Source organism: Tenebrio molitor, chromosome 6 (genome assembly GCF_963966145.1).
Source record: "Tenebrio molitor chromosome 6, icTenMoli1.1, whole genome shotgun sequence".
Taxonomy (NCBI): Eukaryota; Metazoa; Arthropoda; class Insecta; order Coleoptera; family Tenebrionidae; genus Tenebrio; species Tenebrio molitor.
The window spans coordinates 4,813,308-4,824,551 of record NC_091051.1 but is presented as its reverse complement, the minus strand read 5'-3'; the positions used below and the strand labels follow the sequence as shown (position 1 = coordinate 4,824,551).

Here is an 11,244-nt window from a genome sequence, read left to right as displayed (position 1 = left end):
GAACCACAACCAGTTGGACAATTTGTCTTTTTCAATTTTTAAAGGACACGATTTTGCTAATGCTGATTTTGGTAATAATAAGATTAAGACAGTTTCAGGTTTAACAGAAGACAATTTTGTCATCAGCGCATTTAATATTGATGGTGGTAACTTGGATCACAACACTACCGAAATACTGGTAAACTGGACAGAAGCACACGGTATTTTTTTAAAGTTTTTGTATAATCACTCATGTCCGATGCAAAATTCACAGTATTTACTTAAATTTGTATTTGTTATATTTTTGTATTTACATAGATAACTTAGGTCAGCGATACAATTCTAATTGTTGTAAATGTCTCATTTCTTGCACAAAAGATTTTTTCTGCACTAAGAAAAGTAAATGACGGTGGCCTGTGTGCTTTCACAATTATTTAAATCCTTCAATTAGTTAAGTAATACACCGGAAGTGTTGTCAATCTTCTAAGTAAAGCGTGTCCTGTTGAGTAATAAATGTTTGCATTTAATTTGTTTTACTTGGAAACCCTGAGCGAGACTAAAATATATCGGGTGTTCATTTAAATGTATCCTCAAAGTAGGCGTTGAAGAGTCAATTGTGAACGCACCACGGATTAGAGATCGCAGATGAGTTGTTTAAATCTAACCTCACTTTTGCATGTTTGTGTTTTTACTTTGCAGACGGACGAGTGGTGCGTTCACAATCGAGTTTTCAAGGCCAACTTTGAAGACACATTTAAATGAACACCGATACACATCTTCAATCAAAAATCGAAAAGTAGTTTCTTTACGGTCAAGCTCCTGTCAAAGTTTTAAAAATAAGTATGATACAATTCGTGTTATATCTGTGTGTCATCTCTTTTTTAGCCCAATCTCTTGACAATCTGTTTAATAAATTATTCGATTTGACATATCCAGTCGAATAATGCCATATTCAAAATTGTATAGTAAAAGAAATTGAAAATCATTTCCTTAACGATCCAGCTCCTGCCAAAAGGATATTTATATATGAATAGGATTGTTGTTATAAAACATAACACGTTGAAAAAACTCAAAGACGAATCTTTAATGGATTTGCTGAGCTTCACAGAGATTCCATTAATAATCAACTAAATAAAAGCTCTAAACCAGAGCGCTTTTATAAATTTATCAAAGTTACGTATGTTTAATTTAAACGACAACATCAAGAACTTATGTGAGGGATGTTTCTAGTTCGTTTGCAATGACAGGTCGGAGTAAGATTAAAATTTCAGACGAACATTCATTCGATGATGATTCATTTTCAATTTGCACAATTTTTTTTTTAAGAATTGTCATTGACACAAAATGTGGGATTTAACAAAATGTAAAGAAATTGATAAAATGAGGATAAACAATTAATATTTTTCTAGAGCTGAGACCCGATTTGTCCATAGAATCCGTTATTCAGAGCCGTTATTACTCGTTTTAGTTAGCATTAAAACTGACATTTTCTCTGTTAATTCGTGCTCGTTACTCTCAATATCTCTTCAAATTGGGCAGTAATTATCTTAATGTGTCCACTTTATTTCTTCAAGTTGTTACACACATTTAATACGCTGATGGAATAATATCATTAGGTAACGAGCGTTCAGAAAAATTTTCTCGATGATTTGCAAGCGAAACACATCTTTTTTTGGACATTTCGTTCAGATAACCTCTCATTGATCATACCTCCATTTGTTGTGATCGAAATCTTCGGTTTATTTTCTATTATTTCGATAGATTTTTGACCGCGGCCTACTCGACATATTTTTCACACGTTATTATTGCCGACGTATCCTATTGCGTAATAAACACATAGTTAACATATTCACTCCATCTAACTTCGAAACTGTTGTTAACCTTAATGAGCATTTAATTTTGACAATTGTGATATATTTATTGCCGCTTTTTTTTTGACACTGTTCAGTTTGCCGTCGTCATGCGGCCATTACAACTGCTGATGTCGTGTCTTATTTGCAAAGTTGTGACACTAACATGTAAGGATTCGAATTATCCTATCAAATATCAAATTTTCAACAACGGAACCACAGAAATCCGCACATCTGTTATTTCAACATCACAGCCAGTTCTTTCGGTAACTGTCCGGAACCAGAAAATTGACAAGTTGTGCAACGGGCTGTTCAATCTGACATATAAAATTAGCGAATTGTTTATTGATAATTGCAGCGTAACCGAAATCGAAGACCAATTTCTCCAGGATCAAATTGCGTCGAAATTATAATCATAAATAATAACAAAATTCGTGTTATTTGTCGACACAATTTCGAAAAGCTTCAAGTTCAACATATAGATTTGAGTAGCAATTTGATCGAAACCATCGACGATGAAGCTTTCATCGAACTGTTGAACTTAGCGGAACTACACTTGAGCGACAACAAGATGGACTATTTCAATCCCAAAGCATTTGTAAATTTACCGAAATTAGGATACTTGGACTTGAGAAATAACATGATCAAGAAGTTGTGCGAGAGGTCGTTTGATTTTCTTTCGAACAATACAGCACAGTTACATTTCTCGAATAATCAAATTGAAGACATCAGTGAAGACGTTTTCGACGGATTAACTCCCAAAAGGATGTCTTTGCATTTGGACAACAACTCATTGCACGTTTTGCCTATTTCAATTTTCAACGGACACGATTTCTTTGATGTTGATTTAACTCAAAATAAGATTGAAGAAATATCAGGATTAACCGAAGATAATTTGACAATCGTCATTTTGCTCGTAGACGACAACTTGGATAAAAACATTAATGAAACGTTGACTAACTGGGCACAGAAACACAATATTACCTTAAGCCTGATACCAGATTGTTCTTCGTCGGCAAAGTATTCACGATATTTACTGTATTTTTCGATTTGTTTAACGCTATTTGCTTTTTTGAACTAATAACTCACCCGATCGATTCAATCCAGTTTATTTTTTGATAGCAACATCCTTCGCACAAATCAATAATAAAGAAGTGTTCTTATACAGGTATCTCAAAATTCGCGAATTCAGAATTCAGAGCGTGGTAAGGAAGGACCCAGTGGAGCTCGAAAAATACTTAGGAAAAAAATCGCTCTTCCTGAAGAAGATATAAGCACTTTAATTTTGTTCAATACATAGCAGCCTTCGTATCCACAGTGACAGAATAACGGGCCTTCAAATAAATTTATATTTAGAGCAACCTATGTAAATTCAATTGTTTGCAACATTTTTCCAGCGTAGAAAATGACACAAGAAACGTCTGACATTTTAACGAAATAAAATTAGGTTAGAAAATATTTTTAATTTTTATAGTGCATTCTCCCTATTCCCCCTCCACGGAATATGACAATATGAAATTGGGAAAAAGCTTACTATGTAACCTGTGTAACTCCGGAGAATAATTGGTTACCTACAAAAATTACATTACACTGTTAACAGAATTAGAATGTCGCCTACGCTTACTCTAAATATATATTTATTTGAAAGCCCGATACTATTCTAGCTACGTTGCCGTTCCATTTTTAAGAAAAATTACAATTATTTAAGATTTTTTTACTCCAAAGTAAAGCTATTCTTCAAAACATTGTTTTACGTTATTATTTTTCACAATCATCTACACCATAATTAATAACAATATACATTGAACTTTTCAGCCTGTATTTAATCAGATCAATTGAATTTAAAAAATGTTACATGAATTATTATCAACGAGAAGGATTTAGGTTGCCAAAACCGTCTCGAAATGAAACACGAGATATTTCTATTATTTCTATTTACTGTCATTGATACTGACCCAGCATTCGCCTTATCTGTGATATGAGACATACCACAATGGTGTGGAGAAACCTCTGAGAAAAATCCACACCTGGTCAGGCGGCACCGGGGTTAGAACCCGGGACTTTCCGAATGTAAAGTGTCGCGCCAGGCGCTTGGCCACAGTACTCGGTCGTGGTCTCAAAGAAAAGTTCGCTTTTAGGAAGCCTCAGTCTGTTTTGTAGAGGGAGTGGAAAGGAGTGAACGAAACGAACACGTTTAGAGCGTGAACGAAAATGAACGAATTTCGCCCGGCGTCACCTTGGAACCAAACGCGCCACAGAGTGCCACGAACAAAACTGGTATTACCATTCGTGAAAAAAGTACTGCCTCATCCACTTGTACCATAAACTGCAATTCTCCGTGGGTAAAAACTTTCGGAGGTGGAGTGTGGGGTCACGCTTACGTCTCGTATTCATTAAAAAAATGTGTAGTAATTTGCAAGTGTGAATAACTAGATTTGAAATTTTCCAACAGTTTTCTACCAAGTTTGGTAAAATTTAAATTGTGAGATCTGGCTGACAGGAGCACCGAATAAGATAAAGCAATAACAGTAAACTGCCAAAGTAAAATTCGGAGTGGAATATTCCAAGATTGCGTTTCTCGAGATGATATCGTGAAAAATTTCACTCAACATTCAGATCATCCCTCAAATGACGCGTTACATCGGAACTTCACTTCTTTGTGTTATGCTCCCTCAATTAATCCCACTTTCTCGTTCGTCGCATTTCTCATCCACCACCTGAATCCGCCTACACCCTTTCCGTGGCGGCGGATTTATCACACTTTAAAAAATCCATAAATAAATGCAATCTATATTTTACACCCCCGTTAAGTTTTTTACACGATAATTCGCAAGCAAAACCGTCCAACTTTTTTATTATTGTTCCGAGATCCGTAACGTAAAAGTTAAATCGCCCTTAATTCCGCCTTTGACGATCGACAAAGAGCAACCCTTTTGATTCGGCTCGGCGAATTTTCACCCTCACCACCCTCCTAATTAAATACACCGTCGCAAAACTCAGGTGTTGTAGGAAAGCGAAGACAAATCCGTATTGTTGGGAGGGCGTTAATTCGATATTCGACGTTCCTGAAGGAATCCTCGTACAAATGGGATTTTAATTGAGGACTCGAAATTAACTCCTTATCAAATAAGTGGCGAGGGCGAGGGGTGCGGGACCGTCCCGATTATAAAATCTCCATCAGAGCTGGATTATCCCAGATTTCAATAGGGGTGTTTCAATTTGAGATAAATTAAATCATAACCGGCGGTACCTGATACGTCTGTCTAAACCAATTTGAACCGGGGTGGAAGTTGATAGGTCATGCGACCTCCCTCCGAATGGAATTCGCATCTAACGCCGTCTCTTGAATTCTTAATGAAATATTGATTGGCGTATTCGGCTCCGTCGCGGTACAGGTAATATTTACACACACTAACGACTCATAATTAAATTGGGGGGGGTGAAAAATCGCCCAATTAATAAGCGCGCCCCGATAGTAAAGCGGGTCGATTCAAATTGTTAGGGCGCTTTTACGAGACCCGAATGAAGACGTTTAATCTTTTTTATGAAAGCTCGCCCATAAAATCCGTTAGTACGATTAAAACGCACGAAACAGCGCCATCTATTTGTTTCAGGACGAGCGACAGACGCAAGCGCTCACTGCCGAATCGATGGCGACTTTCAGCGACTTTTTCAGTGTTTTCAACGCCGGCAAAGAAGCAACAGCGTCGGCACCTGAGAGTTGTTGGTCGCGCGACCATCATGGTATGACGCCGATGGCCAGAGGTGGCCAGGTGGGGACCAACGCTAACACTTTTCTTTCAGTACGGCTTCGTCAACTACGCTCTCGAGCTCCTGGTTGTCAAAACTTTCGGCGACGAGACTTGGGAGAAGATCAAGTGAGTACATTTTCCGGAAAATCCGGCTCTGAAAGTCGCCTTCCAGGAAAAATGCCGAGCTCCAAATGGAAGGGTCTTTCCTGGTCAGGCAAATCTACGAAGACGAGCTCACCTACAATTTGATAGGGGCTGCGGTGGATGTGCTGCGTAATAAAAGAAACGTCAGTCGAGGACGCTCCTGAAAGCGCGATTTTTTCAGAGATCCCAGCCAACGCGATTTTGGAGCTGTTCGGCAAGACGTTTTTCGAATTCTGCCAAGACTCGGGCTTCGACAAAATCCTACAAGTGTTGGGCGCCACTCCTAGGGACTTTCTCCAGGTAACCAGAGGGTGTAGACACCGGTGCAGATTCCTGTAATTCCGGAGTTGTAGAATCTGGATGCGCTCCACGACCACCTCGGGACGCTCTATCCCGGAATGAAGGCTCCTTCTTTCCGGTGCACCGTCAGGCCGGAAGATGGCGCCTTGATCCTGCACTACTACTCCGACAGGCCCGGGCTCGAGCACATCGTCATAGGCATCGTCAAGGTCTCCCGATTGATCCCTCCTGTCGCTTCTCCCCCAACTGTCTTTTTCAGACCGTGGCGAGCAAACTGCACGGCACTGAAGTGGTCGTCGACATCCTCAAGACCAAAGAGGAATGCGACCACGTCCAGTTCTTGATCACCGAAACTGCCGGGCCAGGGAAAGTCCAGCATCCCGAAATCGACGAGATCCAGACCCTGTCTCTGGGTACGGCTTTCGTAACACAATCGATAATTGACGGAAAATGAGCGTTGTGAAATACTGCGCTTTCTATGTGGAGAACCGTTTCCGAACGGGCACCGTTTCAATATTTATCGCTCGGATTGGACGATTATTCGCAGATTGCGATGCTGGATTACTGTAATTGAAATCTGGCAGCTTACGGTTGTTGTTTTATGAACGGGAAGTATGACGACGACTCTCCCGGGGCACATGCTTTGTGAAGGCGACTTTTTGCACCGAACGTGTATGGCAAGCAAATCACGTATCAGTCTCGTAATCTCGCTTAATTCTATGGAAAATAATGACAGCGCAGTGCCAGGTGTTGTTTTTGTAGCGTTTACATTATCGCACAACCAGGCAATTACCCAGGTCCTGGTTTTTCCCTCCAGCCCCAAAATTTTTCGTCTTCGCCTTCGAAAACTGTCACTGTGGAACGGTTGCTCGTTGAGGCAAAGAATTTAAATGAATCGTAACGCGTCGACTTTCGTCTTCGGTTCGTTAGTCTTCAGGTAAACTTCCTTGATTTTTTTCAGAGCCCAAGGTGAACGCCGCAACGTTTTGCCGCGTCTTCCCTTTCCACATAATGTTCGACAGAGACCTGAAGATCGTCCAAACAGGTTCGACAGTGGCCAGAGTGGTCCCAAAGGTGACCTCTCCGGATTGCCGCGTCACAGACATCTTGGACACGGTAATTTCCCGCGCGAACACCTGCTCGGAGGCAACGACCATTGCGAACAATAACGCCTTCGCCCAAACGAAAACAATACATCTAGGATCTAGGTCGCGTGGTTATTGATTAGAGCACTTGTGCAGGTCCGCCCCCACCTGGAGCTGACCTTCGAGAACATACTGTCGCACATCAACACCATCTACGTGCTCAAGACCCGGCCGGGGGTGATGCAAGTGGACGCTCCTCCCGAGTATCGCTATCTGCGTCTGAAAGGCCAGATGCTGTACGTTCCCGAGACCGATTTGGTCGTGTTTCTTTGCTACCCCAGCGTGATGAATCTGGACGACCTTACCAGGTACTGGTAGACCCCCTCTCTTTGTTTTTGTTTGTTTACGGTGCGCAGGAGGGGCCTCTACATCAGCGACATTCCATTGCATGACGCCACACGCGATTTGGTACTGATGTCGGAGCAATTCGAAGCCGATTACAAGCTGACTCGCAACCTGGAGCTGCTGACGGACAAGCTCCAGCAGACCTACCGCGAGTTGGACAGAGAGAAGAAGAAGACCGACGGGTTGCTGTATTCGGTGCTGCCGATTAGCGTGGCCAACGAGCTGAGACACAAGAGACCGGTACCTGCCAAAAGGTACGACTGCGTCACGCTCCTCTTCTCTGGTATTGTGGACTTCGCGGCGTATTGCGCCGCCAACACCGACCCCAAAGGAGTCATGAAGATCGTCAGCATGCTCAACGAGCTCTACACGAACTTCGACGACTTGACCGACTCCAAAAAGAACCCGAACATTTACAAGGTACCGATTCGGTCACCTCTTCCATTGTACTAACAATACTGTCTAGGTGGAGACTGTTGGGGACAAGTACATGGCCGTGAGTGGCCTTCCAGAGCCTTGCACCACCCACGCTCGCAACATCGCCAAGCTGGCACTCGACATGATGGACCGCAGCAAATCTGTCCTCCTGGACGGAAGACCTGTGGTAACAACTACAAAATAAAAATCTCGTCGCGGTTAAATGTATTGTATTTTATTTAGAGGATCACAGTCGGGATTCACTCCGGTGAAGTTGTTACCGGAGTGATCGGCCACAGAATGCCTCGGTACTGCCTCTTCGGCAACACCGTCAACTTGACGAGTCGCACCGAGACAACAGGAGAACCAGGACGAGTCAACGTTTCTGAAGAAGCTTACAAGTAGGTCTAATCGCACATTATGTCGAGGTATCGCCTCAAAGAGTCTGGCAGGATCAAAGTACCAATCCCGTTGGGTAGTTGGTAGTTCTCCCACAACCTCTTCCTGATGCAGCACCGAGACAAGTGTTTCAATTCGGGGACTTGGACCCCGCACCTGGTCGGCGGTATCAAAGCGTCTTCGACCAGATCTGGATAGTTGTCAAAAATAACACTCTTCTCGCCTTCGATTCTTGGGATCACTCGCAGGACTAGTTGCAGACAAGCGACGATATTGTAAGGGTAGACGTGACAAAACTCCATCAATCTCTTGAGCAGATACTCCACTACGTTATCGTCGAGACAAGCTCCATATCTTAGTAGGATGTGTAGTTTGTCGGGGAGTCCCAGCTGGAGCGCGATTTTCGCCGGCGTGGGCGAGTCCCCACCACAGGAGTCCATCGGAACGTCCACAAATCTAGTCAACTCCTTGTTCCTCCCACACGCAAACTCCAACCCCCCGGTGGTGGCGTGATCGATGAAGTACACCACAGCTCTCACATTTTCCTCTTGACTGTCGAAATCGCTCTTCCACCCCGCGATGTAATAAGGCGCCCTGTTCCCGAAAATCGCCCCGATGAATATCCTCTCGAAGGTACTTTCGCAGGCGTAGATGCTTTCCAAGAGTGCCACAACAGTTCCTGTGTCTTTCAATTGCCAATCGTGACACAACTTGACGGCCACGTACAGGATGTTGTGGAATCTACCCATCATGCATACCGACCCATTATCGGCGCGATTCTCTTCGTGATAACGTATTATTGCGATGATTGCATCACGGACCGCCATCTGCGGATCGCACTCCATGCCTGCAACGGATGTTGATAGAAACCGCTAGATTTTTCCGCGATATAACGAATCTTCTCGCTGCATCAAAACCGACGCAAAAAGGAAAAGGCGGCGACAGGTGCAACTACTCGAAGCGGTCTACGCTATTGGCGATACTTCAAAATTGATTAACATGTTTACGTCTCTAATTAGCACTCATTATTTCTTGGGGGAATATTCTTCATTACCTCGAATGTAACCCTCGATCAGGGTACTGACGTAGGCGACCATCGAGCGCCGATTCCGTCGGTCGTGAAGGGTGTTGCGGGGGCTGCTCTTGAACTGATCGAGATAACATTTAAGGAGATGATCCATACGGATGACACGTGTTTGACAGCCAAACAAATGAACAGCGAGTGGAGGCGAGTGGAGAGGTGTTTTTAACGAGCGTAGACGGCTTTATTGGATTTCAGAATTCTAAGGCTTCTGAGGGTTTACGATAGTCTTAAAAACGCAATTTGTCAGCGCCAGTTAGAACCAAAGCAAGGTAAAACGAAACCATCATCTCGGTCTTTCAAATTGTTCCCTCCTTCACTCTATGCCGTCTAAATTCCATCCTCGACAACATCTTCCATTCTTGCATTACCAATTTCCAACACTTCTCTTAGTCTTTGCTCCAATTTAAATTGAACCAAGACAAAACGGGTTTCTTCTTTTGCCTTCTATCGCGGATTCTATATTTCTGTTGCTGTTGCAAATTCGTAAACTCTACACCGAATGAGAAATTATATTGACTCTCTAGATTCTAGTGGGAAGGAAACTGGATCATTGTCTTGATTGAGTGTCTTTACTTTTGTTGCCTTATTTAAGATAATTCAGCGGTTTAGGGTCAATTACGTTTCAGATTCTTGTGCAAAGAGGACAATTACGACGAGCAGTTCCAGTTCGAGTACCGCGGTCCGGTGACTATGAAGGGTAAATCGGAACCCATGAACGTCTGGTTCTTGTCACGATCCAAGCCCGGGCCCAGCGACCAGTGAAGAAGCATTTCCTTCCAAAACACACATCGTGCATAACAATACGTCTCGTCTGAACTAGGTCAGTATGGTAATTAGATAAACACACAGCTGCATGATTCACCTTATGCTTTCTTCATTTTCGTGAGATCCACACACTACTTTTCATCTTAATTGTAGACTTTTGTAATTGGTCGTGTGAAACAGCTTTGGTACTCGAGCGAGTTCCCTAGAGATTGTTCCAAACGGAGGTGACAAGGTGGCGATCTGGAGCACGGTTCTGTGAATTCGTACAAAAATCGGGGTAATTGTAGGACACGCGCCGAAAGGAAAACGCCATTGCTCGACCAATTAACTAGTTTTTGCCGTTTGCGCAACACATTCAAATGAAAGTTGTTCATGTGATAAAGTACAGAGTTGTCGCAACTGGTGACTTCTTCCGTATATTTGCAGATGAGGTGGAGTTTTGCACCGTCAGTAACATTCCACGACAACCTAGTCAGCAGTATTGTTCCCGTCGTGACAGCATTCTTGTGTGTAATTATCGACCAGTGCAGACACATGGCTGTATCTGTGCATAATTTTTAATAGACCGTAGAAACTCCTCGATTGATTGTTGTTCAGTTGAAGGAATTAAATAAAAGATGCGACGTCCACGATTATTGTTTTCTTTCAACACCAATTGCACTGCTCCCAGGTGAAAAACCAACGACCTATTGCATAATCTCCGCTTTCTCAATCATCGAATTTCACTCTGTGGATGGTTGCGCCCACACCACCCGAAATTCTTCAATTCGTTCACCTGCGAGTAGAATTGGCCAGCATTGCCGTGGGCGAACGGCCACCTTGACGGCAAGGTGAACCGCCTCATTCCACAGCCACTTGTCGCCTGCACTTACAGACGCAAATCCTGCTGAAGCCGATCCGTTACACCCGACACGTGATCGTCCACCTTAATAAAACTTACGTAGACGGGCCCAGAACAAAATCTCAAAAACAACTCTCCGCAGGAATTTATACAGCTCTCAAGATTTATCAATCTTTCGAACGTCTCGACCAATCGGCGTTCCTGGTGAAGCTTAAGGACACTT

The 11,244-nt window shown here is 42.9% G+C and overlaps 2 protein-coding genes across 2 annotated transcripts; one reads left to right on the top strand and one right to left on the bottom strand.

The window, feature by feature from the left end:
* Positions 1 to 5,464: 5,464 nt before the first annotated feature.
* Positions 5,465 to 10,809, top strand: Gycbeta100B (guanylate cyclase soluble subunit beta-1-like). The gene is given in 14 exon segments (XM_069051232.1): positions 5,465 to 5,560; positions 5,562 to 5,573; positions 5,634 to 5,707; positions 5,754 to 5,854; positions 5,907 to 6,025; positions 6,079 to 6,234; positions 6,285 to 6,438; positions 6,987 to 7,141; positions 7,267 to 7,478; positions 7,527 to 7,935; positions 7,982 to 8,119; positions 8,176 to 8,333; positions 10,042 to 10,235; positions 10,607 to 10,809. Coding segments are annotated over 13 exon segments (1,905 nt in total). The 5' UTR covers positions 5,465 to 5,479; the 3' UTR covers positions 10,178 to 10,235; positions 10,607 to 10,809.
* Positions 8,148 to 9,534, bottom strand: stops (SOCS domain-containing protein stops). Its single transcript, XM_069051233.1, has 2 exons — positions 9,386 to 9,534; positions 8,148 to 9,178 (listed from the first exon to the last, which is right to left on the bottom strand). Exons 1-2 carry the CDS (start codon positions 9,510 to 9,512, stop codon positions 8,340 to 8,342), a joined length of 966 nt encoding a protein of 321 aa, XP_068907334.1. The 5' UTR covers positions 9,513 to 9,534; the 3' UTR covers positions 8,148 to 8,339.
* Positions 10,810 to 11,244: the final 435 nt, after the last annotated feature.

Coding starts and splice junctions, on each gene's coding strand:
- stops (XM_069051233.1), bottom strand. CDS start 9,512: ATGGATCATCTCCTTAAATGTTATCTCGATCAGTTCAAGAGCAGCCCC. Junction 9,179..9,385: donor GATCGAGGGTTACATTCGAG/GTAATGAAGAAT, acceptor CATCCGTTGCAG/GCATGGAGTGCGATCCGCAG.